Here is a 26,883-nt window from a genome sequence, read left to right as displayed (position 1 = left end):
GCTGGCTGGCTCGTTTTGGGCAGTTGGTGTAGCCCAAGAGAGCTCGGCCAAGGAAGTCACAAAAGGACAAATACAGCACAGTGCCACTGTTGTAAAATGGAACTGATGTCGGGATTGGGGGGAGACCGAGAAAGATGGGATAAATTATGTATACTACATTGAAATACATGGAGAGAACTGTTTAAAAGGGATATATGATAAGGTATTATTGTCATGACAGGAGCCCAGAATGAAGGTTGCATAGTAGAGTGAACTTGGGAGGAGGAATTGTATAACAATGAAAGAATTTTTCTTTTATTTTCAAAGAGAAGAATGAACTGGAGGGGAGGTTGGGCAGGGAGAAAAGTGCAAGAATGAATGAATGAATGGAAATCCAAAGTCTCTGTAAACTTTCATTAAAAGTAATAAGGCGCGAGGGCGACACAGCACGAGGGCGAGGCCGCCAGCCGGGGGAACGCGGCCGCCAGCCGGGGGAACGCCGCGAGAGGGACCCGGAAGAGACCCGGGAAGAACAACAGCCAGCCACCTACCGGCGGAACTCCAGAGGAGCGAAGACTGTGAGACCCTAGAGGAACGAAGACTACCGGACACTGTGGGACCCCCCCTGCAACCCACACCTGTGTGACCCTTAACACACAGGGTGCTGCTGCATAAACCCCCAGCAGCGCACAAGCCCCGTCCCCACCTCTTGGTGATAGTGTCCAACCCATTGCCACTGAGTTGATTCCAACTACATTTAAGAGAATTGCATTTAGTGATGTTTTCTAACGTTAGGGCTGAAATTACTGAAATGAGGTGAGGTTGGGAAGAGAGAATGTTAAGGGTGGATACCAAAGACATAAGTAAGACAGAAACTCATGTCAAAAGCAAAGGTCAAGCAAAGTATCTGCAATGGGAGGAAACTCAAGCTAGAGACTGATAAGGCAAAAAACAGGGGAAATTGGTAAGACCAGATCTTACCCAATCAAAACCAGAGAACAGTTGGCATAGGATCTAAGCAACTTATATTCTTGACATGTATAGAAAAGACTAACCATGAAGAATAACCATGAACAAAATTAGTGTTTTAGGAATGTGAGAGACGTGTTACGAAACAACAGAACAGAGTAAGAAACATCCATCAAATTTTGAACTTGCTGAGATATTGTCCCTCTGGGCCTGATTCTAAAGCACATCAGAACACAGGAAGTGAGCCTATATTAAGTTATAACTGCAGTGGCACGGTGTGCCCTCCACTACTTTACTCTCTTTGGCAGGTGCTCTGCTTCTCTCTGGAACATATATTTTCTCCTATCTCCTCACCTCTACTCTCAGCAAGTCCTCTGTTCCATTGAGTCCACATGCTCTAATAAGAGCTCAGACCACACCAGGAGTCTTTCAAGTAAAACAAACACTGGCTCTTTTAAGGGCTTCCATGTTTGCTGTTCATTAAACAACATCTTTTAAGGGCCACTCAAATTGGTGCAGCCTTCAATATGGATTGAAGTCCAATATCAAGAAAACAAAGTTTCTTACCATTGGGCCAATTGTCAGCATCATGATAGATGGTGAAGAGACTGAGATTATTAACAACTTTAGTTTTCTTGGCTCTACAATCAACACTCTTGGTACCAGTAACCAGGAAATTAAAAAACAAATTGCATTGGCAAAGTCTGCTGTCTGAGACCTCTTCAAAGTGCTGAAGAGCAATGATGTCAGTCTGCAGACTAAGGTGTGCCTGATCCAGGGCATAAGCTTTGCAATTACTTGCTATGCATCAGAAAGCTTTACAATGACTAGAGATGATATAAAGATAATTGATGCCTTTCAGCTGTGGTGCTGGAGAAGAATATTGAATATACCAAGGACTGCTAGGAGAACAAACAGGTTTGTCCTAGAGAGGGTAAGATTAGGCTGCTCCTTGGAGGCAAGGATTCTGAAGCTTTGTCTGACATACTCTGGACAAGCTGCAAGGAGGGACCAGTCCTTGGAGAGGGATGTCATGCTTGAGAGGGTGGAGAGACAGACAGTGCAAGAGAAGAAGATCCTCAATGAGATAAATTGATTCACAGACTAGAGTAATGGGAGTAGATGTGTCAGAGATAGCAAGATTGGCACCAGATAGAGCATGGTTTAGGGCTGTTGTACATAGGGTCACTATGAGTCACAGATGACTCAACAGCACATAACAAACAACAAAATTGCTGTAGGGAGCTCTGGCAGCCTAGTGGTAAGAATCTGAACAGCAATGCCAAAGATGCACAGTTTGAACCCATGCATTGCTCCACAGTAGTCAATCTACTCCAGTGTGATTTATAGCCTCTGAAAATCTGCTGGAAGATCAGCTATGGGTCAATTCCCACTTGACGGTACACTATGACAATAAAATCGTGGTATACTACAATCATTGCCTCTAGTTTCTATAGCTTACATTATCATCTCCTCTAGTTTCTCCCACCTGGTTTAGTTTTTTTATCCAGGCAAGAAAGCCCGAAGACAGTCCATCATCCCCACAGGAACAATTTCAATGAACATAATCTTAGAGAAGAGGTTCCTGGGTAGTAGAAACCATTTGCACTTATCTATTGATCTAAAGGTTGGCCACCTGAATCCACCCAAGAATACAAAAGAAGAAAGGGCTGGCAACATTCATCTGTAAAGTTCAAAACCAAGAAAACCTTATACGGAAGTTCTACTCTGAAACATGTGATCTCTACGAGTAAGCAGCCATTTGACAGGAACAGGTTTGGTAACATAATCTTAGGAAAGCAGATCATCAGGCCTTTCTCCAAAGGTACTGGGCAAGCATCAACTGTCACAATTTTTAAATTAAGGAAAAACTGAGAGGGAGTATAAAAATGTAAATTACTGACAACAACAAAAACAACAAATCTAAATAGTCATTTGAATCTTAGTTACTAAGATAAACAGTACACAATTAATTAAATTTGGGAAGATACTCTAAATGTTCAGGATGATCTGAACAAAGAGTTAATTAGAAGAAGAAAAAGTAACTTTATAGTTACAGTGGGAGCTCTGGTGGCCTAGTGGCAAGAAGCTGCACTGCAATTGCAAAGGCACAGGGTTCAAGGCCACCAGCGCCATTTCAGGTGAAGGATGGGTAATCTTCTCTGTGGGATTAATTGCCTCTGAAAACCCGCAGGCAGGAGGGTCAGCTATGGTTCCAACCAGATGGTAAACAACAACATAGTTACAGTGAGGGCCAATAATACAACAAACTATTAATTCATCCCTTCAGCGGACATTTCCTTAAATAAAGCACACTGAAATCATGTAATCTTATTATCTGCTAATCAGACTGATTTATTTCACTTATTTCTGTTGTTGTGTTTGATGAGGTATTATCACATTTAAAAAAATAAAACTGTAGAGAAAATTTTTTTAAAAGTCAATAGTCAATGGAAGATAAAGGGAGTGGTTACTTTTAAAGCAAAAGACACTTAAGTGTGTACCACAGTTTAGTCCAGCAACTTAATGTGTACTCTTATAAATTATTAATGTTGTGGATATGCCACACTGAGTTGTCTGATGTTAATTCAGTAGAGGCAACATTGCCCTTATCTACACAATTTTTCTCATTTAAACATGCTTTATTTGTAAAATCCACCACTACAAAAATGCAGATTTGTAGTAACTTTGTATTTTAATAGAGTTCTAATGAACCACCAGAAATACAAGCTGGGTTTAGAAGAGGTCTTGGCACTAAAGACATTATTGTCAATGTCAGATGGATCTTGGCTGAAAGCAAAGAGTACCAGAGGAATGTCTATGTTTCATTGACTATCCAAAGACATTTGACTGTGTGGATCACAACAAATTGTGGCTAACCTTCAGGAGAATGAGAATTCCAGAACATTTGATTGTGCTCAGGCAAAACTTACACTTGAACAAGGAAGCAGTCCTCAGAATAGAGCAAGGTAACACTACATGGTTCAAAATCAGGAAAGAAGTGTATCAGGGATGCATCCTGTCTCCATGCTTTTTCAATCTATATGCAGAACAGATCATTTTTAAGGATAGACTTTATGAGGAGGAATGTGGCAACAAGCTTGGAGGAAGACTTATCAACAATCTACATTATGCAGATGACACAATCTTGCTTGCTGAAACTGTGGAGGGCCTACAGTGCTTGCTGCAGAAGGTTAAGGACTATAGTCTTCAATAATGATAGAAGCTCAACATCAAGAAAACAAAGATTCTCACCACAGAGCCAATTGGTAGTACCATAATTGATGGAGAAAATACTGAGGTTGTGATCACTTTCAGCTTACTCAGCTCTACAATCAACACTTTTGGCACCAGCAGTCAGGAAATCAAAAGACGAATTGCACTGAGAAATTCTCCTGTCAGGGACCTCTGTCCAGAGTACCAAGGAGCAACAATGTTAATCTAGAGAATAAGGTGCACCTGATCCAGGCCATGGTCTTCTCAATTACTTGCTATGCATCAGAGAGCTGGGCAGTGACTAAGGATGACAGAAAAAGAATCGATGCCTTCAAGTGTGGTGCTGGCGAAGAGTACTAAACATACTATAGATTTCCAGGAGAACAAATAAGTCTGTCTTTTTAGAGGTTAAAACAAAGCTGCTCCCTGGAGATTAGGATTTAAAAGCTCCCTTTCACATACTTTGGGCAGACAGCCATGAAGGACTGGTCCTTAGAGAAGGATATCATGCTTGGAAGGGTGGACGGACAGCGCAGGAGAGAAAGACCCTGGATGAGATGGATTTATATAGTAACTGGGACAAGAGGAAAAGGTCTGTCACAGTCAGTGAGACTGGTTTAGGACAGGGCAGGCTTCAGGAGCTGTCATACATAGGGTTGTTATGAGTTACAGGCAACTCGATGTCACATAATGACAACAATGAGCTGCACTGAAGTCAGTTATCAGACCAATGATGGATAATTTTCACACACCTGAAAGCACTTATCAACATTCTTCCCTTTTGTTTTTATTTCGTCTTATGCAATTTGTATTGCTTTAAAAGTGTGTTTACATAAATCTGCAAACAAATTTCACATTGAAGGATGTCTTCAGTAAAGTCCTTAAAAGTAAAGGATTATTTTGCCCTTCCTATCTCCTTTTAGGGAAGGCGATCTACCCTTTTGGAGATGTAGCAATTTTCTAATATATCTATCATTACTATTTTGTAAAAAAAAGTAGAGGTGGGGTGGGCGGGGAGAAGGGTGCAACAATGAATGAATGGAATTCCAAAATCTCTGTAGATGTTCACTGAAACTAAAGATAAATTAAAATATTTTTTAAAAAAAGTAAAGGATTCTTTTAAGAAGTAATCACACAGATGATTTCTAATTTTCACGTTTAAAAACTTAACTTTGCACTTTTAAAAACTTAGCTTTGCACATACCAGGTTTACTTAAGACACTTAGATACTACTAGTTACAACACAATCAATGACAATCAAGACCAGGTCACTTGATTGAGTATTATGTTTCAATTATACATCTGACCGCTGGACAACATTCAGAAGAGTACTGAATATCCTATGAACTCCCAAATGAAAAACAAATATGTCATGGAGAAAGTACAACTAGGGGTCTCTTTGTATTCAAAGATAGTGAAAACTTCATCTCATATACTTTGGGCATGCTGTTAGGAGGGGCCAGTCCTTGGAAAAAGATATCATGTTTAGAAAGGTGGAGGGTCCACATAAGAGAGAATGACCCCCAACAAGATGGACTGACATGGTGACTGTAACAATGGACTCAAGTATTTTAGAGATGATGAGGATGGCACAGAATATAACAGGGTTCAGATCTGTTGTTCAAAGGGTCTATATAAGTTGTAGTCAACTTAACAGCACATAACAACAACATGTCACTCAACTATAAATTATATATAATGCTATCTAGTATGTCAGGTTTTTATAACAGTAAAGGAATAATAATACATTGAACCAATGGATCCAAATCCATGTTTCCCAAACTTTAGACTGCATTTAAATCAATACAAAGGTCTCATTCCCAGAGTTTCTGAATGACTAAGTTTTGAATAGAGTTTGGGAATCTGCATAACTAAAAAAAAAAATCCCAAGTGATGCTCCTCTTGCTAGTTTGTTAAGGACTACTGATCTTGGCAGATCCTGTCAACTAACTCTAATAATGTCATTTAGTCTTTTGTAGTTCCATGTCTTCAACTATAAACTAGTAGCAGAGATTATAAACATTGTTGTAAAGATTGTTGATGTTGTTGTTAGGTGCTATCAAGTTGAGTACAACATAGAGACCCTATGAACAAAAGATCTGAACCCCAACCTAGCCTGTGTCATCTTCATACTTCCGGACACACCAGAACCCATTGTGGCAGTCATCACGTCAATCCACCTCACTGAGGGTCTTAGTTTTCTTTGCCTACCCTCTAACCTTCAAAGCATCATGTCCCTTTCCAAGGGACAGCTCCTCCTAGCAACATGCCCAAAGTACATGAGGTGAAGCCTCATTATCCTTGCCTCAAAAGAGTTATAGAGATCAGGAATTAAATAATGCAGTGTCAGCTGAACACGGTGCCTAATTCAAAGTTGATACTGAGTGAAGAGTAGTATTAGTAATTGTTACCACTCTCATTACTGCTACTATTTCTACTAAGAAGTAGAACATCAAGATTGTAAAATTTTTAAAGAATTGGATTCCACTTTTTATACTTTAAAGGTGCTTATTTTACATTAATTCCTTTTCTGATAAAAAGACAAAAGTTACTTACAAGCTAGTTGGCAAATCTCTTTAACAACTTTTGTATTTTGTTGCTTTGTGGCATGAAGTCAGAACCAACTCATAGCTGATACTCCAACAGGTTTTCAGAGGCAGTAAGTTGCATGGGAACAGACTGTGCACCTTTCTTCCTCAGAGCAGCTGGTGAATTTGAACCATATGCCTTTGGGACTGCAGTGTAGCTTTTTACCACTAGGTCACAGAAGAAATAGTTCTAGAATACAATTATGTTCAAATTCCAGTTCTGCCTTACATTAGGTTTGTGCTCATGGCCTCCACAATTTTCTTATTTATAAAATATAAACTGTAAAAATACCTCCTTGATAAACTCAGCTCAACTTACAAGTTAGAACAAACCCTCCATTGGGTGTCCCAGGCTATAAATTGCACAAGAGAAGACATCTTTTCACCCTTGGAGTGGCCAGTGGATTCAAACCTCCAGAGAGCCATTACCTTTGGGTTAGCAGCACAACTCCCTATAGACTAACTGTAGATGAGTTAACACAAGTAAAACTCTTAACAGTGCCTGGCACACAATAAGCACTCAATAAATGTTAGCCATTAATATTATCTCAATATGTTGTCAGGAACAATATAAATTACACATATGAAATCTAATGAGATTTCCCCCCCTCTAATTATAGAATTATTCCTTCTTCCTAGTCATTAATCTGAATGTTCAGATTTAGAGAAGTAACAGACAGACCAGCATTTTATAGAAAAAGTGGAGTTAACCATTAGTGTCAATGCTGTCCATGCCTTTGGCACACGTGTCTTTAACCACTTATTTCCCTGTTCCACCATCCACCAGGATACCCATCCACTTCTACCCACTCCCTTCACATCTATCTCCCATTGACCAGCCCTTGATTTGATAGCTTATATCTGAAGCTTCCTTGGCTTCTGTGATTCCAAACACATCAGTTGCTAGTAGTTCCTTATGTTGGGTGGTAATGTTTAGTGGTAATGTATCCCAAGCGAAGGCGATGTGTCCTGTAGAACTGGTGTGTAGATAGGTTTTTCTCAGGTAACACTGAAGACGCCAAAACCGCGTGGCATTCGTTCCTCAGGCCGCATAGAGGGGGCATAAAGGAGCCTGACTGGCGGAGAAGCTGGGCAGCTAAAGGGTCCATAAAACTCCCTGCCCATTTTCTCAGTTAACATTGAAGATGCCAAAACCGTGCGGCATTCGTTCGTCGACACATAACAACAACAACAATTATAGAATACTTTGCTTTGTCTTCCCAAACTGCCCTTTGAAATCTTCTGTTCATCTCTTTTTCTTTGGCACTTCTTCCCTTTGTTTCAGCTTCTCAATGTTCTAATGCAATTTTTCAGTCTCTTAATTTTTTTTTTTTAATTTATACTGGTTAACTAGCAGAGTTCATAAAGTTAGTATACAGTCTCTTCTGACATCCATTTTGGTTTTTCCTTTCACTTAACCACCTTTTGCTTTTTTCATGGATGATATCCTTAATGTCATTCCTTAACTCATCTGGTCTTAGACCTGGTCTTAGATCTAGAAGAGTTGGAGAATAAAAAAGGAAGAACTTGTGTGGCATTTCTAAAGGTGAAAAAACAGAAAAATTCAAGATCCAGGAAGCATTAAAAGAAGCTGGAAGAATAGACAAAATCACTGTCCCCCAAAAAACCTGGTTTACACGGAAAAATTTCAAGAAGCACCATATGAATAAAAGCCAATGATAATGAAGGAAGAAGTTCAGGTTTCATTGAGTACACTGGCAAAAAATAAGACCCCATGAATAGACTGAATATGAATTGTCATGTTTCAACTAACAGATGCAACCCTAGATGTGCTCAAGGGTCTATGTCAGGAAATTTAGTGTACAGGGGCTTGGATGATTAACTGGAAGAAATGCATTCATTATTTGTTCCCATTCCCAAGAAAGGTGATCCAATAGGATGTGGAAATTATCAGACAATACAATTAATATCACAAGTAAGCAGAATATTTACGGTTCAAAACTGGGAAAGGAATATGTCAAAGAGGCATCCTGTATCCATACCTTTTCAATCTAAATGTGGAACAGATACAGATACGATTCAGAAGCCTGGGCTTTAAGAGGAGGGATGTGGCATCAGGGCTGGGCTATATGAGGAGGGATGTGGCATCAGCATTAGAGGAAGACTCATTAACAACTTGCACCATGCAGGTGACACAACCTTGCTTGATGAAACTGAGAAGGGATATCAGATAAGGGACTTATATCCAGAATTTATTAAATACTTGAGCACCACAACAAGATAAAGGTAAATAATCCAATAGAAAAATGGGCACAGGATATGAACAGGCATTTCACCGAAGACGACATTCAGATGGCTAACAAACACATGAAGAAATGCTCAAAATCCCTAGCCCTAAGAGAGATGCAAATTAAAACAACTATGAGATATCATTTCACCCCAGTCAAAACAGCAAAATTTAACAGAACAGCAAGCAACAAATGCTGGCGAGGTTGTGGAGAAACTGGAACCCTGATTCACTGTTGGTGGGAGTGTAAAATGGTGCAACCCCTGTGGAAAGCAGTATGGCGCTTTCTCAAAAAGTTGCAAATAGAGATACCATTTGACCCAGCAATTCCACTACTGGGAATATACCCTGAAGAGACCATAGCTGACATCCAAGCAGATATATGCACACCCATGTTTATTGCAGCTTTGTTCACAATAGCAAGGAGTTGGAAACAACCTAAGTGCCCATCAACAAACGAATGGCTAGAGAAGCTGTGGTATATTCGCACAATGGAATACTATGCTGCATTAAAAAACAAGGAACTCATGCAATATTATTCAAAATGGTTGACTCTGGAGAACATTATGCTGAGTGAAATATCCCAGTCACAAAAGGACAAATATTACATGATGCCACTGTTGTAGAATGGGACTGTCCTTGGGGTTGGGGAGAGACTGAGTAAGATGGGTTCAATAATGTATACTGCACTGAAACAGGAGGGAGAAAACTGTTTAAAAGAGATATATAACTAGGTATTTCTGTCATCACAGGAGATTAGAGCGAGGGCTACATGGTGGAGGGGACCTGGGGGAGGGTTTGTAAAACAATGAATCTTTTCTTTTACTTTTCCATAATTTCTGGACTCATGTACTTATAACTTGTTAGTCAAATTTGTGTCTTCTAGGTTGCAACACCCCCATGATACATCTTCAAGGATATGAACATGTACGGCCAAGCCCAATCAATAAGAGTGCATCTAAATTCCAAAATCAATCTCCATAATAGTCTATGTGTTTCCTACTGCCAAAGGGGCCCTTTAGAGTAGTGAGAGAAGATCTTCACCCTGAAACCCACAGCGTCCCTTTTCAGCAGGAAGTAGCTAAGAGAATACGCCATCCCCTTTTCCTTATGACTCAGGGTGAAGTCTCTCTCAGGGAGGAGTCATAGGGCATGGCAAAGGACACACTGACGAAGATTAATCAGAACTGGCTTTGACAAGCACTGTGGCATTTGGACAAGAACAAACTGGGAGGAGGGTAGAGAGAATAGTGCAACAGTGAATGAATGGAAACCCAAAATCTCTGTAAATGTTTATGAAAATTAATATAGAAAAAAATCAGAAAAAAAAGAAATGTTTGCTGCAGAAGGTCAAGAACTCCATTCTTCAATATGGATTGAAGCTTAACATCAAGAAGACAAAGATTCTCACCACTGGGCCCATTGGCAGCACCATGATAGATGGAGAGGAGATCAAGTTTGTTAACAGTTTCAACTTGCTCAGTTCCACAATCAACATTCTTGGCCCCAGCAGTCAAGAAATAAAAAAATTAATTGCATTGGGAAAATCTGCTATCAGGGACCTCTCCAGAGTTCTAAAGAGCAATGGTATCAGTCTAGAGACTAAGGTGTGCCTCATCTAGGCCACGGTCCTCACAATTACTTGCTATGTAACCGAGTTCTAGACAATGACTAAAGATGTTCAGAAGAAGGATCGATGCCTTTGAGTTTGTGGTGCTGGAGAAGAGTACTGAGTATTATATGGACTGCCAGGAAAATAAACAGGTTTGTCCTGGAGAGAGTAAAACCAGGTTGATCCTTGAAGGCAAGCATTTTGAAGCTCTGTCTGACATACTTGGGCATGTTGCCTGAAGGGACCAGTCCATAGAGAAGGACGTCATGGTTGGAAGGGTAGAAGGACTGTGAAAGAGAGGAAGACCCTGGCGGAGATGGACTGACACATATTTGGGGTAATGGGGTTAGGTGTGTGGGAGACAGTGAGATTGGCTCAAGATAGGACAAGGTTCAGGGCTATTGTACATAAGGTACAATTGTACACTATGAGTCTTAGGAGACTTAATGGCACATAACAACAACAAGCAAAATATTCAACAAGCTGAAGACCATCCAAAAATGGCTAGAACTGTTCATTGACAGAGAATTTTAAGAAGTTTAAGCTGGGTTTAGAAGAGGCCATGCACCTGGGATATCACAGCTGATGTCAAGAGGGATCTTCGCTGAAAGCAAACAATACCAGAAAAAAAGTCTATTCGTGTCTTATTGAATATGCAAAGGTACTTGACTATATGGATCATAATAAACTATGGCTAACACTGAGAAGCATGGGAATCCCAGAATACTTAATTATGTTCATATGACAACTATTCTCTTAGAGAAGAGTACTGACTATTTCATGGACTGCCAAAAGAACAAACAGACAAGTCTTGGAAAAAGTGCAGCCAGAATGTTTCTTGGACAGAAGACTGGTGAAGCTTTGTGTCTTATACTTTGGGCATATTACTAGGAGAGGCTATTACTTGGAAAAGGACATCATGCTTGGACAGGGAGGATCAGTGAAAGGAGGAAGACCCTCAATAAGATAGATTGACACAGTGACTATAGCAATGGACTCAACTATGTCAAAGACGATGAGAAAGGCATAAGGAGCAGGGTAGGGCTCAGATCTGTTATTCACAGGTAATACAATTCAGAGTGACAAAACCAGTAACAGCATGTTGCTGTCGACTGCCTTTGAGTCCAGCATGACTCATAGTGACCCTATGAATAAAAGACTTGAAGCCTTCTATAACTATCATCATTTTTCAAAGTTCATCATTTCCAGAGGCATGTTCTTTAGGAAGTGAATGGCACTCCTGCTTCCAGTAACAGCACAGACTAAAGTGGACAATTAATAAAGATGAAAGAACAGATGCCTTTGAGTTATGGTGTTGAAGAAGTATGCTGAATATCACATGAACTGACAAAAGAACAAACAAGGATGTCTTGGAAAAGGTGTTCTTTGGAAGAAAGGATAGTGAAACTTCCATTCACATACTTTGTGCATATTGTTAGGAAGGGCCAGTTCTTGGAAAAAGACATTATGCTTGGAAAAATGGAGGGTCAGGGAAAAAGGGGAAGATCCTCAATGGGATGGACTAACACACTGATTGGAAGAGCCGGCTTGAGTGTGTAAGAGATGATGAGGATGGCACAGGATAACGCAGGGTTCAGATCTACTGCTCACAGAATCAGTTAGAGTTGTTGAGGACTCAACACCATATAACAACCGACAGAATCTTGTACTAGGGTAAGTCATGTGAATTACTGATATTAGACCACATTTGACCTTTTAAAAGCAGTAATTTAATACAGCTAATGTGAACAACTTTCATCTTCACTTTTCTGAGCATTCCTTTGAGTCTGTGATGGCTTCCTCATGATGGGTCCCAAAGTTTAGCCTGCAGCTCTCTTCTCATTGTGATCTCTCACAAAGATCACACCCACTACCAGTTTTTACCAGAGACTGGGAATCTAGTAGTTTTATCTAGCCCACATATGGGCTATTTCCTTGAATTAACTTGAGATTTCATATACACACCTAATTCACTGCCCACCTCCTAAAAAATCTAGTTATTTGGCTTCTTTTAAAAAACTGAAAGGGCAAGTCTTATCAAAACCCTTTTAATTGTCTATAACTAAATAGCAGCTACTTCTTTAAATATGACATGAACTCTCCAAACGGCTAACGTCCTCAAGATTTACTCTTCACTCATTTGCTTGCCTACCTAGTCCTAAGGTATTTATATGCTCAGTTTCTACTTTTACCTACCATTGATATGATGGTTGTTGTTATGTACCTATGAGAATTGGCTGACACAGAGGAATTTCATGAAATAACATATGAGCAAGAACCCATGGTGATGAAGGAGGAAGTTCAAGTTGTTATGAAGGAATTGGCAAAAAACAAAGCTCCAGGAGTTGACTGCGTACCAATTGATTTATTTCAACAAACAGACGCTGTCCTGGATGTGCTCACTAAGTTGTGCCAGGAAATCTGGAGGGCAGCCAGCTGGCCAACTGATTGGAAGAGATTGATATTTGTTCCCATTCCAAAAAAAGGTGACTCAACAGAGAGTGGAAATTATCGAACAATGTCATTGATATCACATGCAAGCAAGATTCTGCTGAAAATTATCCAAAAACGTTTGGAGCAATGTGTCAACAGAGAACTGCCAGATGTGCAGGCTGGATTTAGAAGAGGTTGCGGTACTAGGGATATTATACCTAATGTAAGATGGATTTTGGCAAAAAGCACGGAATACTAGAAGAATATCTATCTGTGCTTCATTGACTATGCAAAGGCTTTTGACTGTGTGGATCACAACAAGCTATGGCTGGCTCTGAGAAGAATGGGAATCCCAGAACATAGGATCGTGCTAATGTGAAACCTATACTTGGACCAGGAGGCAGTCGTCAGAGCAGGGAGACACTGGATGGTTCAAAATCAAGAAAGGGGTCCATCAGGGATGTATTTTGTCTCCATACCTTTTCAATCTGTATGCAGAACAGATCATCTGAGATGCTGGGCTGTACGAGGAGGAATGTAGCATTAGGATTGGTGGGAAAATTGTCAACAACCTGCGTTATGCAGATGACACAACCCTGCTCGCTGAAACTGAGGAGGACCTGAAGCGCTTGCTGCAGAAGGTCAAGGACTGCAGTCTTCAATATGGATTGAAGCTCAATATCAAGAAAACAAAGATTCTCAGCACTGGACCAATTGGTAGCATCAGAGTGGATGGTGAAGAGATTGAGATTGTTCACAGCTTCAGTTTGCTCGGCTCCACGGTCAACACTCTTGGTAACAGCAGCCAGGAAATCAGAAGACGAATTGCATTGGGAAAGTCATCTGTGAGGGACCTCTCAAGAGTACTGAAGTACAACAACGTCAGGCTGGAGACTAAGGTGCACCTGATTCTGGCTATAGTCTTTGCAATTACGTGCTATGCATCGGAGAGTTGGACAGTGAATAGGGATGATAGAGAATTGAGGCCTTTGAGTTGTGGTGAGAAGAGTGTTGAATATACCATGGACTGCTAGAAGAACAAACAGGTTTGCCCTGGAGAAAGTGAAGCCAGAATGTTCCCTGGAGTCAAGGATTCTGAATCTTCATCTGACATACTTTGGGCATGTTGCAAGGAGGGACTGGTCCTTGGAGAGGGACATCATGTTTGGCAGAGTGGAGGGACGGCACAGGAGAGGAAGACCCTCGATGAGATGGATCAATTCTGTGAGTGGAGTGGTGGGAATGAATGTGTTTGAGACAGAGAGGTTGGCACAGGAAGAATAGCGTTTAGGGCTCTTGTACATAGGGTCGCTATGAGTCGCAAATGACTTAATGGCACATAACAACAACAACAACCTATGAGACTGACTCATAGGTGACCTTCCAGTGGGTTTTCAAAGGCAGTAAAGTGTATGGGAACTGACTGCCTATATATCTACCACAGTGCAGTTGGCAGATTTGAACCATATGCCTTTAGGGTGACACTGCAATTCATTACCAGTAGGCTAAAAGAGCTCCCATTTCCAATCCAGACTCCTAACTCAATTTTCCGCAGCACCTGCTTAGATGTGTCTCACCGACTATTCAAGTATAAAAGGTCCCATCAACAACTTGCCACTTTATATTTAAATTCTTTTCTGAAGCCTTGCTAACTCAAGTGTGGCAACTCTCTAGAGGTGTGAATTCACTAGCTGTTCTATGAGAAAAAGATAGGTAATCTCCTCCCATGCAATGTACAGCTTCTGAAAATCATCTGGAAGGCAGCTATGACTATGTTCCGGCTCTACAACAATAACTTTGACTCAGCTTCTCTCACCGGAATCTGTGGGTGGCACAAGGGGTAAAGTACTCAACTACTAACTGAAGGATTAGTGGGTCAAGCTTACCCAGAGGACCTTCAGAAGAAAGGCCTGGCAATCTGCTTTTGAAAGGTAACAGCCTTGAAAACTATGGAGTGCAATTCCACTCTACAACACCTGGGGTCACCATGTTAGAATCAACAGAGCAACTGGTTCGGTAATTTTCTTTCTTAACCTTTCTTAACTTGTGAGAAGTCAAATATTAAACTGTATGTTAAACCAAATGCTTAATTGAAGGAAGTACAAAATACAAGCTGGAATTCCTCTTGTGACAGATCACAGAAATGAACTGCTTCCTGCACAAGAAACAGCTAGGACTCCCTGAAGAGGGCGTGTTAAGAATCTGTACTTGTGAACTACTTCCTTCTCGAGATAAGCATAGCTGACAAGAGAGGAAAACCTCTGCTTGATTTGTAAAATAATTCTCTTTGTGATTTACTTCCTGGTGATTCTCAATAAAGACACAGAGAAGCTTGGTTTGGTGCTTCAGTCTTTGAACTGTTGGCTCCTTGCCTTATGCTCTTCGTTTTTCTCAGCCCTGGTGCCCCTGTCTCTTCTATGTCCTTGGTTTACAACATTAACCCCTACTTCAAGGAGCACTGGTGACACAGTGATTAAAGAGTGTGGCTGCTAGCCAACAGGTTAACGTTTCAAACCGAAAAGCTAGCTGTGCAGCAAAAATCCTTATGCTCCCATAAGGATTTACAGCTTTGGATAGTCTATGAGAAAGTTTTATCTTATGAACAGTCCTATAAGGCTGCTATGAGGCAAAACTCAATACATGGCAGGGGATTTGGTTTTTAACACCTATTTCACTTGTTTATTCTTTAAAATTCTGAGGAACATAAGGAGAGAGAGGGGGAGAAAATAAGATAGGAGGGCCATTCAGGATTTTGGGAGCTGTATAAGTCTTCATTTTTATTACTATAAGATAATTATTTTATTTTTTTAAAAAATAAAAGCAGTTATAACAAAACAAGCTTACTTGGTAAGGACAATAGAAACTCAGATACTCTTCTGTGAAATACTGTCTTTTTTTGTCTGACCATTACCTTACTGCCCACTCTTCACTCATCTCTACCACTACCACATATTTCTGTAACAGTATCATTACTTCTTTGAAAGCTCCTCGACATCCCAGGTCAAGTCTTATTTAATTGTATTCACTCAGCACAGGAACACATAGTATGCACTTAAAAATTATTTTATCTCAACGGTTGGTCTAATATAAAAATTGTTTTCACTCAATCAAGAATTTATATGTTAACAACTTTGGCTGACTGATATATAATGGATCATTTTTTGATGACTGGGGTTTTTTTATCAAGTAATTTCTTATTTTATTCTACATTACATACAGATCATAAAAGGCCACAGCAGTTTTTCAACATATAAACCCTTTAAAAGTAGAGGGCATTATGAAGGATTGACAAGTATCAAAATGAAGTCCAGTAATGAGGGCATATACTCAGTGCATTATTTCCAAGGAATAACAAAGCAGAAAACAAGTAGTTAATTATTTACCGTATACCATTCTGTAAGTTTTCATAAAATTATCTGGGATTCGGCAACAGCCTAAGCCATGATGCCATGTATTTACGATTGTTTTCATAAACAGAAAAAATAATTTCTTTATAAAGATAAATAGGCAATTCTTTTCTTTTTAATCTACGAATAAGTATAGCATGGTTGTCAAATCTTCTTAAAATTATCTAATATAGGAAGATTGCTAATCCCAAGGTGGCAAATCCCTGGAAGTGTGAATTCACTAGCAGTTCTGTAAGAGAAATATGGGTAATCCAATTCTTGTCTTCATTCCCCCACTTGTCCCACAGATATACACAAGAAAAAGACAAAAACAAAACATAAATAGTATCCCTATCTTTTGCAAAACTAAATATAGTTAATCTTGTTTCAAGACTTTCATAGCATCTCTTTAAAATTACAGTTTTAGGAAGATTTCTTCTCTTCCTAGCAGCAATCCTTTCTACTATAAACAAAATGATGTTTCAAGATATAAGAAATATAAGGGTAACTAAATATTTAAACCAGAATTGAATGAAGGTGATGGATAACCAATGATTACGCTTACAAATACAATGATCCACTATGAGTAATAAGTATGATTAATTATGAGTAATGCACATACAACGATTACTACATACATATTTCCAAACATTTAACATTCCATTTTATCCCTGTAGATATTCCTAGCCAAAGAGAATGTTTCATCTGTGTACTCAGTCTCATCCTCTCCTCTCTTTTGCACGCTTAAAGAAGGAGCCCTGGTAGCCCAAGGTACTAAGCACTGAGCTTTTAAATTAAAGGCTGGTTGTTCAAATCCACCAGTCACTCCACAGAAGAAAGATAAGGCAGTCTGCCTCTATAAAGATTTACAGCCTTGGAAATTGTATAGCAGTCGTACTCTGTCCTATAGTGTCACTATGAGCTGGAATGGAAGCCAAAGAAATGAGTTTAGGTTTGGGTTCTCAAGAATATTCTCTCATTCTTCTCTTGCATTGTCAATGTTTCCTTCTTAGTAATAACCATGAATCCTGAGAAAGAGTCACTAGTCCTAGAAGCTCTGCACCATAGTCTAAGGGGACATGAAGATCAATTGGCATAATGTAGTTCACAAAGACAATGTCTTGTATCCTAATTTAGGGAGTAGTGACTAGGGTCTTAAAAGTTTGTGAGTACCATGGTGCAACCACTGGTCTCCCATCAGAAGAAAAGGAAAGAAAATATAAGGCTATTAGTTCAAAATAGTCTCCATGACCTTGAAACCAGAACTAGCTGGTACAAGATTACAATAAAAGATCCCAAATAAGAGAGGAAGAAAAGTGTGGCTTATGACTCAAATAATTTTAAAAATCCAGGCTTACTGGACTGATAGAGACTGGTGGAAGCCCCAAGACTATGGCTCTTAGTCTTTCATCAAGCCTAGAACATTACTGTCATACCAGGGAGGAATATGCTCCTTAGAGCAATCAACCATACAAAAGAGAAAGGCAGCATTTGCCCTAGGTTAAAGTTCATCTTCAGTTTGCTTAACTCCACAAACAACACTCTTGGTACCAGCATCTAGGAAATCAAAAGATGTATATTGCACTGGAAAAATCTGCTGTCAGGGACCTCTCCAGAGTACTCAAGAGCAATAATGTCAGTCTGGAGACTAAGGTCCACCTGACCCAGGCCAAAGTCTTCTCGATTCCTTGCTATTCAACAGAAAGCTGGATAATGACTAAGGATGACAGAAGAAGAATTGATGCTGTTGTGCTGGTGAAGAGTACTGAAATAAACCAATGACTGCTAGGAGAACAGAGTCATCCTAGAGAGGGTAAAACCATGATGCTCATTGGAGGCAAGGCTTCTGGAGCTTCATCTGACATACTCTGGGCATGTTGCAAGGAGGGACTAGTCCTTGTGGCAAGGGACATCATGCTTGGGAGGGTGGAGGGACAGTGCAAGAGAAGAAGAGTCTAGAGATGAACTGACTCAGTGACTGGGGTACTGGAGGTAGATGTGTCAGAGACAATAAGGTTGGAACAGGACAGAGCAAGGTTCAGAGCTGTTGTACATAGGGTCTCAATCAGTCTCAAGTGACTCAATGGCACATAACAACAACAAAGTTCAGAAGACAAGAAAGGACGGTAAAGGGAGGAAGTGGAAAGGATGTCAACACACAACGGAGGCTATAATCAAAGTCACAAAATATAATGTTTATGAACTGTTGAATAACCAATTTGCTCTAAAAGGTTTTATTCCAGTCATTTAATTTAAAAAAAAAAAAAAGCATTTCTAAAACTAAACTCCTAATGTTCACTCCTCCTCCTTTATATACATACACAAAAACTAGTTCTTTTAGTTCAGTTTCCCATATCAACTAGTGGCAATTTCTATTCTCATTGCTCAAGTCAAAAAAGCTTGATTTCAGTCTTGACTCCATCCTTTGATATGATACAATTCTACTTTCAAAATAAATACAACCTCCTTAACAATAAAAAAGGAGCTAACAATTAACACATGTAAAAATATGAATGAATGTTAAAAACATGGAGAGTAAATCAGTGGTTGTCTGGGTCTAGGAACTTGAAGTGAAGACTGATTAAAAGAGACAGAAAGGAACCTTTGGGAGTGAGAGAAATGATAAATTCTATATGTTATTATGTTCTATATCTTGGAACTCTGGCGTAATCGGTAGTGAGCTGTGATGTTAACCAGATTGTTGTGTCTCTCTGGCAATTTATTCCACCAGCAGATCCTTGGGAGAAAGATGAACAATCTCCTCCTGTGCAGTTCACAGCTTCTGTAAATACATTGGAGGGTCAGTGATGGGTCTGTTCTGACTCCCTGGCAAAGAGTTTGAGTTCTAAGATACCATTACCATGGTGGTACTTATGGTAGTACTTATACAAATACACAACAAATATCTTAGAAACGTTTACATTTAATTGCAATTAATTATACTTTAATAAAATTAGTTAAGTACACACACACACTTGAACAACTTTTAACACATCCTATAATAGTGAATGTCACCATGCTGGAAGCTACCGTCATCTTTCCTCTAGGTTACACTGGCCACCTAACTCATTTTTCCATCTCTGTTCCTGCTGTCGTGCACTTTAAATTGACACAGTGGCCTAAGTATTCCTGTTAAAATGTTAATTCACATAACATGATTCCTCTGTTCAAAAGCCTCTAAGGGGTCTCATCTCAAGCAATGTGATTATTATGATTTATAAGGCCTCATTGATGGGGCTGGTTCTCACTCTTCCCCCACATGGTTTTCTGCATTCCAACTACTACTATTCTTCATATATGGCACACATTCCTTTGTACTTACTATCCCCTTGCCTATAATGATGCAACTATCCACTTCCAACACAGCCACATGGTTTGCTGCCTCAATTCTTTCAGGTCATTCACAGAAAGACACTATCTCAGAGATTCTATCTAAAATTTCAGCACCCCATCTCAAACTCATTTCTAGTTTCATTTACTCCAACTTTGTTCTTTTTTTAATCTCAAGATTTACCATTCTCGTATTTACCTACATCTTACCATTTTAGCCTATTTTATAAATCAAGTATCTATTTCATAGATAAGGTAAATTAATAAAAGCTTTTTTCTCTACCAAAATGGATGATCCATAAGCAAGAAGTTTTATCTGCTTTTTTTATCACTATGCCTAGAAGTTAAATACTTAAAATAGATGTTCAATAAATAATGTTGCTTAATAAATTCTAGAGTTCTCTTTATTAGTTTACAGTAAAAAGAATTTATTCATAGATGTATCGCTGATATTTTATTTGCTTTAAAATTTATGACAAATTAGTAAAAACTTTAACATATTTAAACGTATGCTAATATAGAAGTTCTTCAGTTCAAATCAAGAATATACAATCCTTTGGGACACTGAGAACTTTTTTATCACATTTGAATAAATTTTTTTGAAAGCAAAAACCTGTGAATATGAAATGACTCCCACTATTGCCAAAAAAAAAGTCTTTTTTTTTCTTTTTCAAAATATATTCTCATATTCCCTGTGATTCCCATCACTATTACAGCAGAAAAACAAAAATCTGACAGTCCAAGAGGGGAAAAAAAATATTTTTAAAAGTGCACATAACTCTTGCTTATCCTTACCATTTAAAGGATTTATTAGAGTGACTGCTCATCTCATAATAAGCCACATAAATATGGTCGTGTTAAGGGGGGGGAGAAGTTGAACATGAATTATTTAACAGTAAAATCAGAAGGTGAAGATGTCTTTGCCCTTGAGGTCTGAAGCTCATCTCTTTACACAAACCAATAATACAGCTTCTGGACGTTCAAAATAAGTGCCTCCTTGGTAATTGCAGAGGACAGAATTCCATACTGCAGCCTTCATCTGTGTCCAGCAGCTCTCACTTGAAACGTATTTAAGTACTCAACTTCATGTGTGGGAATTATCTACTTGGCTTTATAAGTAGCATTACTTACCTTAAAAACAAAGAACCTGAATTTTTTAATAGTATTTCTAAATGCTTTATTACATTTAAATATAATGAAAAATTTGGGGGTCTCATCATCATTTATGGAGCTCTGAATAAATAATATGATCAATAAAGTAAAATTGATAAGCAGGGCAAAGTATTGCAGATTTCACTACTGACCATATTGGTTTTTCTTTATATAAGCTGCATCTTTAATATCTATGTCAAGTTCTTAAAGACAACAAAGAAAATAACAGTTAAATACTATCTACCATGAAGGACAATAGCTGCCTGAATACCTGGCATAGCAGATGTTATATTTTATAACCAAATAAGCTATAATGAAGCAAGACAATTTACTTAGTACTTATTTATTGTGAACACACAGCATCTACCATACTCCGTTGTCATTTGTATTTCAAAGAAAGTACAACTATCATTTCCAAACCTTTTCATTTCTAAGTTTCTTGGGCTGCTTTAAACATAAAATATAGGTTACTCTAACCAGGCAAAATAATAAAACATTTTTCCTAAAGCTAGTACACACTCCTAACAGATGAAAGGTACATTAAGGCAGTATCATTAAAATTAAGTTTTATTTGCTGGCTTAAGAGTTTTCAAAGCAAGATGAAATGAGAATGATCATACCTTACCCTTTCTACCGGTGAACCATAGCATGCAATGCCGAAACATAGCAGTGACAGATGGCATTGGTGTTAATAACTATAAAAAGGATAACAGCAGAGAAATGACGGCTGGCAGACAAGACACAGAAATGCAGATGGAATGAATGTAAATTTGCAGTTCCTGATGCAAAGCAAAACCTTTAAGCCAAAGGTTGCCACTAGCTTCAAAATAATTTACACTTCAAGTTTTACGCAGATGAATACTGCAACCTTCGTAATTAGTCTTTGGACTCTTCATGCAGAAGCAGAATCAAACTCCTCAATAAAGAAGATCAGCAACCTTCTGTAAACACAAGCCAGCAGCAGCAGCAGCCCATTACTTTCTCCCTCCACTGATTTTTATCCTTTAAATTTTTAATCTCCAATTGCAGCCAGATCCACAGTCGTCTCACACAGATCTGGATCCACTGCAGATAGATACAAATCCCTGCCTAACCTGCAGTACCACTTCATCCAGAATGTTCCTGTGCAGGGTCTGTTGCAAAACCATTCATGTCATCCAGAAAACAACCCACAAGAGAAGGATAAAAGCAGTTGGAACTATGAAGAGAAAGAATCTCTTCTTTCAGCTCACCCTGGAAATGGAAGGTTTTCTGATCAACAGTTATTGTGAAGGTGCTGTCGTCCTCATCGTCTATACCAATCACAGCTCCCTGTGAAACAAAGAGCAAAATCCCAATAAGGCAAACAATGACATCAGCAATATTCACTACTGCTACAGCTCTGAAATGCTCAATGCACCAGAAACACTGGAAGCAAGCTAGACACAGCAAAGGGGAATCTGAAACTCTAATTTTGCTCAAGGAGGAAGAACTAAAGGAGTGGGGATGGCAAGATACAGGGGTACTTTGTACTTTCTATGCCCCACACAGAAAGGACATGCACTTGAGGGGGATGAGGGAGTGGACAAATATGGAAGTCGAATCTATAATTTGAGAGCCAGACACTGAGCTTTTCTGAGTTCTATAGAATGCTCTCTAAAATGAAAATCAAAACCTAAGCCTCACTAGGCTATCGTGAGCCTCAAAGGAGGCAGGTGCTCTTCACTGAGCTGCTTCTGTTAAACTTGTTAGTGCACAAAACCCAAATGACACTGCCTTTAATACACTGTCTCTGTCACTTCTGTTAGCACTTCACAACCATCTGTATAACTCTACTATTATACCCATCACACTATATGGTGATTATCTGTTTCTATATTTGCTTCTTCCCACTAATTGCTACAAAGTCTTAGGAATCAAGGGCTATTTCATTTATTTTGACATATGGCATTCAGTATACACTCAATGCCTATTTTCTAAATAAAAATATTAACAACTGTCTAGGAATGGATGAAAGGGTGTTACAATTAGAAGTTGGTTATTTGGGGAAATGGGTAGGGTCAGCTTTAATTTTTTTTTCCCCTACATTCAATCAATCATCCTTTTTGTGTAGTACTTTGCATGTTGTGCTGAGAACTGAAAGGTTAGCAGTTCAAATCTATCATCTCCTCCTCAAGAGAAAAATAGGCAGTCTGTTCAAAGATTTAACAGTCTCAGAAACCCAATGAAGAGGCACCATAACTGTAAGTCAACTTCATAGCAATGATTTAAGAGCTTTGGTTTATACTCAACTACACGTAGCCTATTAAAACACTGGCTGTTGTTGTTATTACAGTCGTGTTACTATATTACAGTCGTGCCAGGACCAATCATAAATGATCCTCCAGAGGGGTTTTAGAGGCAATAAGTCATATGGCAGGAAACTGCCCATCTTTCTCCTGTGGAGCAATTGGTGGACTCAAACTGTGTGCCTTTGGGCTGGCTGTGCAACTCTTTGCCACTAAACTATGAGTGAAATTGAAAAACAAGAAGTTATTCAAATAGGGAGTCTTTTAGTGAGTGTCAAGAAATAAGTGTTTTAAGTATTCCAGATAGGAAGACGAAAGAACAAAGTCCCTGAAAATAAGGGGTGAAAGACGCAAGGAGTAAAAATAATTAATCTTGTAGAGGGGAAAAGTTTTTTAGCGGGATTATTCCTATTTCATCCTTCCAATGGGATTGGAACAGTGCGGGACAGCACAGGATTGGACATGGCTTCCATCTGTTTATATAAGGTTGTTATGAGTCACAGTCAACTCAACAGCATCTAATAAAAGTTTCCATTCCAAGGAGGCCTAATGCGTATCATGTCAGACTGCAGGTATGTGGTTTGAATCCACCTGACACTCTTCAGGAAGAAGATGGGCAGTCTCTTCCTGGAAAGATTCGCTGCCTTAGAAATCCAATAGACAGCTGCTATGTTTCAGAAGCAACACAGTAACAGTTGGTTTGGGTTTTTTAATTCTTATCTCAGGAATATTAGAGCAAAAATATTATTCAGTTCATCACAAAGCCTGTCTAAGTAAATTGAAAAATCCTAATAATATGAATTATTTTAGTTATTCCTCAATGCAGATTAAGTAGAAATTTTTATCTACTTTCAATAAGGAACGATGTTTCCAGAAAGTACACTAATTTACTCAGCTTACAGGAAAGTTAACTGCAGAACTAAGCCTCCGCCCTCTCCTATGACATAAAATACAGACACATCCCAGTAGGTAAGCATATATGGACAAAAGTTCATTATGATTAATGGCGTTTTTGTGGTGAAATGAGTGAACTTTCTGATCTTTATCATATACCAAATACCTGAAGAGTCATAACTGAATATAAAAACATATGTTAGACACAGCTTTGGAAAAGATAATACTATAGATATAGCTAGTTTTACTGCACTGTGCAAATACTGTGCTTTTTACAAATTGAAGGTTTGTGCAAATCCCATGTTAAGCATGTCATGTGTCCAATAGAATATGTTCACTTCATGTTCCTGGATAACATTTTGACAATTCTAACAACATTTCAAACCACAATGGAAGATACTGGACAAAGTATGAGAAAACGTAGCATTAAACTCAAAATCGAAAATGGCCAGGCTTACTGGTTGAAGATAAACTGATGGAATACCTAAACTGACTCTTTAAAATTGGAACAAAACTCACCTCAATGACTCAAATTTCAGCCAAATTATAGAGAAGCCTATAAGGTAATTGAGCTGTGGTGGCCTAGTGGTAAGAAGGTGCAATTCCCAAGGCAGGCAGTTCAAATTCACCAGATGCTTGTGGCAGACAGATGGACAATCTCCTTCTATGAGATTAACTGCCTCTGAAAATCCACTGAAGGGTCAGGTATGGGTCAGTTCTGACTTGATGGTGGTGGTTGTTGTTGTTGTTACATGCCATCAAGTTGCCTGTGACTCATAGTGACCCTACGTAGAACAGCCCTAAGCCCTGCTCTATAATATGCCAATATTATTGTCTGTGATACACCTACCCCCATGATCCCAGTGACTGAGGTACACAACAATAAATTAGGGAGTGGACTACTATCCTAAAGGCCTGCATTTTTCTTAAAGTTTGAATCTTCTAGATGCCTCAAGGAAGAAAAATGGCAATCTTCTCTCATGCAGTATATAGCCTCTGAAATGAAAACCCACTGGAGGGTCAACTATGAGTTGATTCCAACTTGACAACTCATAACAACAACAGCATAGGGTCAGTGTATGAGTCATCTGTCAGTATTCCATTGTATGGGATGTTGTGTACATGTTGCTGTGCTGGAAGCTACACCACTGATATTTCAAATACTGGCCGGGACACCACCCATGGCGGGCAGGTTTCACCAGAGCTTCGAGATTAAGACCAATCAAGCAGCAGAGTTGGCCATTCATTTCTGAAATAAAAGACGTTAAAAGAAAAAAAATGCTATGGAGAACAATGCTAAAAAATGCTATGAAGAACATTTTTAGCATATAGTGTCAAAAGACAAGTCCCTCAGGATGGAAGGCACTCAAAGTATCACTGGGAAACATCTATCTCTCCTCAAAGTAGAGCCTACTGCAATGAATCAGCTTTATCACCCAGTGACGGACCTTTTTGGGTCAGTCAATCACATAATTTACTATGTCAGAAATGACAAAGTGGGAGTATAATTAACCCTTGTATCTACCAACACAGAGTTGGTCCTTTAGAGATCAACAGTTTATGCTTAAGAACTACTAAACAGTATTACGAGTTTTAAGAAAAGAAATGACAAATTGAAAGGAATAATGTGGTATTTATTACCAAAAAGAGCATTTCCATATCTATCCTGAAGTAGAATGCTGTGTCAGAAAATAATCCATACACAAACAAGGAAAACCTGTATACAATTATTATTCAAATATATATTCACCAATCACTAAAGCTAAAGATGAAGATGGCAATCAGTTTTGAGTGAGCTTTATTACAGAGAGTCCTGGTGTCTAGTACATATAAAGTTGTGCTGCTAACCCAAATGTGCAATCTGCGCAATCTCTTGCCGTTGAAATCAATCCATCAGTGGCTCCAACGGAGAAAGACGGGCAATATCCCTTCTTGTGATTTACAGCCTTGGAGACTCAATAGAGGGTCAGCTATGAGTCAGTTCCAAGTCAATGGCCATGAACGAGTGAGTGAGCAGGCTTTATTATTATACTTGCTTTATTATAGCAGTCTGGAATCAAATCAACAATACCTTGAAGTATACTTGCAGTCCCTGGGAAAACGTCATCTCTACAGAAATTTATGCCAAATGAAGTAAGTTAGGCACTTTTCTGAAGAGGGCGCCGAAAGCGAAGAAGGTAGCCCCCACCCCTCCCAAAACTGAAGCCAAAGCAAAGGCATTAAAGGCCAAGAAGGCAGTTCTGAAGGGCGTCCACAGCCAAAAAAAAAAAGAAAATCCGCACGTCAGTCACCCACTTTCCAGCGGCCTAAAATGCTGAGACTCCGCAGGCAGCCCAAATACCCCCGGAAGAGCGCCCCCAGGAGAAACAAGCTTGACCACTATGCCATCATCAAATTTCCCCTGACCACTGAGTCAGCTATGAAGAAGGTAGAAGGTAACAACACACTTGTGTTCATTGTGGATGTCAAGGCCAACAAGTACCAAATTAAACAAGCTATAAAGAAGCTCTATGACATTGATGTGGCTAAGGTCAACACTTTGATTAGGCCTGATGGCGAGAAGAAGGCCTATGTTCGACTTGCTCCTGATTATGATGCTTTGGATATGGCCAACAAAATAGGGATCATCTAAACTGAGATACTCCTCTAAATCTGAACATTCAGATTAAGACAGACTAGGAAGAAGGATTGGCCACCCACTTCTGAAACAGCAGGCCTCTGAAAACCCTATGCACAACAGAACACACGCAGATTAACAAAAAGGGCAACCTAGGTAGAACCATCAAGTATGGAAACACAAGGGAGGAGG

The 26,883-nt window shown here is 39.2% G+C and overlaps 1 protein-coding gene across 4 annotated transcripts in view; it reads right to left on the bottom strand.

The window, feature by feature from the left end:
• The window catches only part of OSBPL9 (oxysterol binding protein-like 9), a 256,973-nt gene that overhangs the window by 148,875 nt on the left and 81,215 nt on the right, over nucleotides 1–26,883 (bottom strand). For all 4 annotated transcript variants that reach the window (XM_006879671.1, XM_006879668.1, XM_006879669.1 and 1 more), the window contains one exon: nucleotides 22,146–22,224. In XM_006879671.1, the coding sequence (XP_006879733.1) occupies nucleotides 22,146–22,224 (79 nt within the window). The remainder of the gene's footprint in view (nucleotides 1–22,145; nucleotides 22,225–26,883) is intronic.

The sequence above is a fragment of the Elephantulus edwardii genome, unplaced genomic scaffold, assembly GCF_000299155.1.
Source record: "Elephantulus edwardii isolate Elephantulus edwardi_28Jun2011 unplaced genomic scaffold, EleEdw1.0 scaffold00005, whole genome shotgun sequence".
Classification (NCBI taxonomy): domain Eukaryota; kingdom Metazoa; phylum Chordata; class Mammalia; order Macroscelidea; family Macroscelididae; genus Elephantulus; species Elephantulus edwardii.
This window is presented reverse-complemented; position numbering and strand designations above follow the sequence as displayed.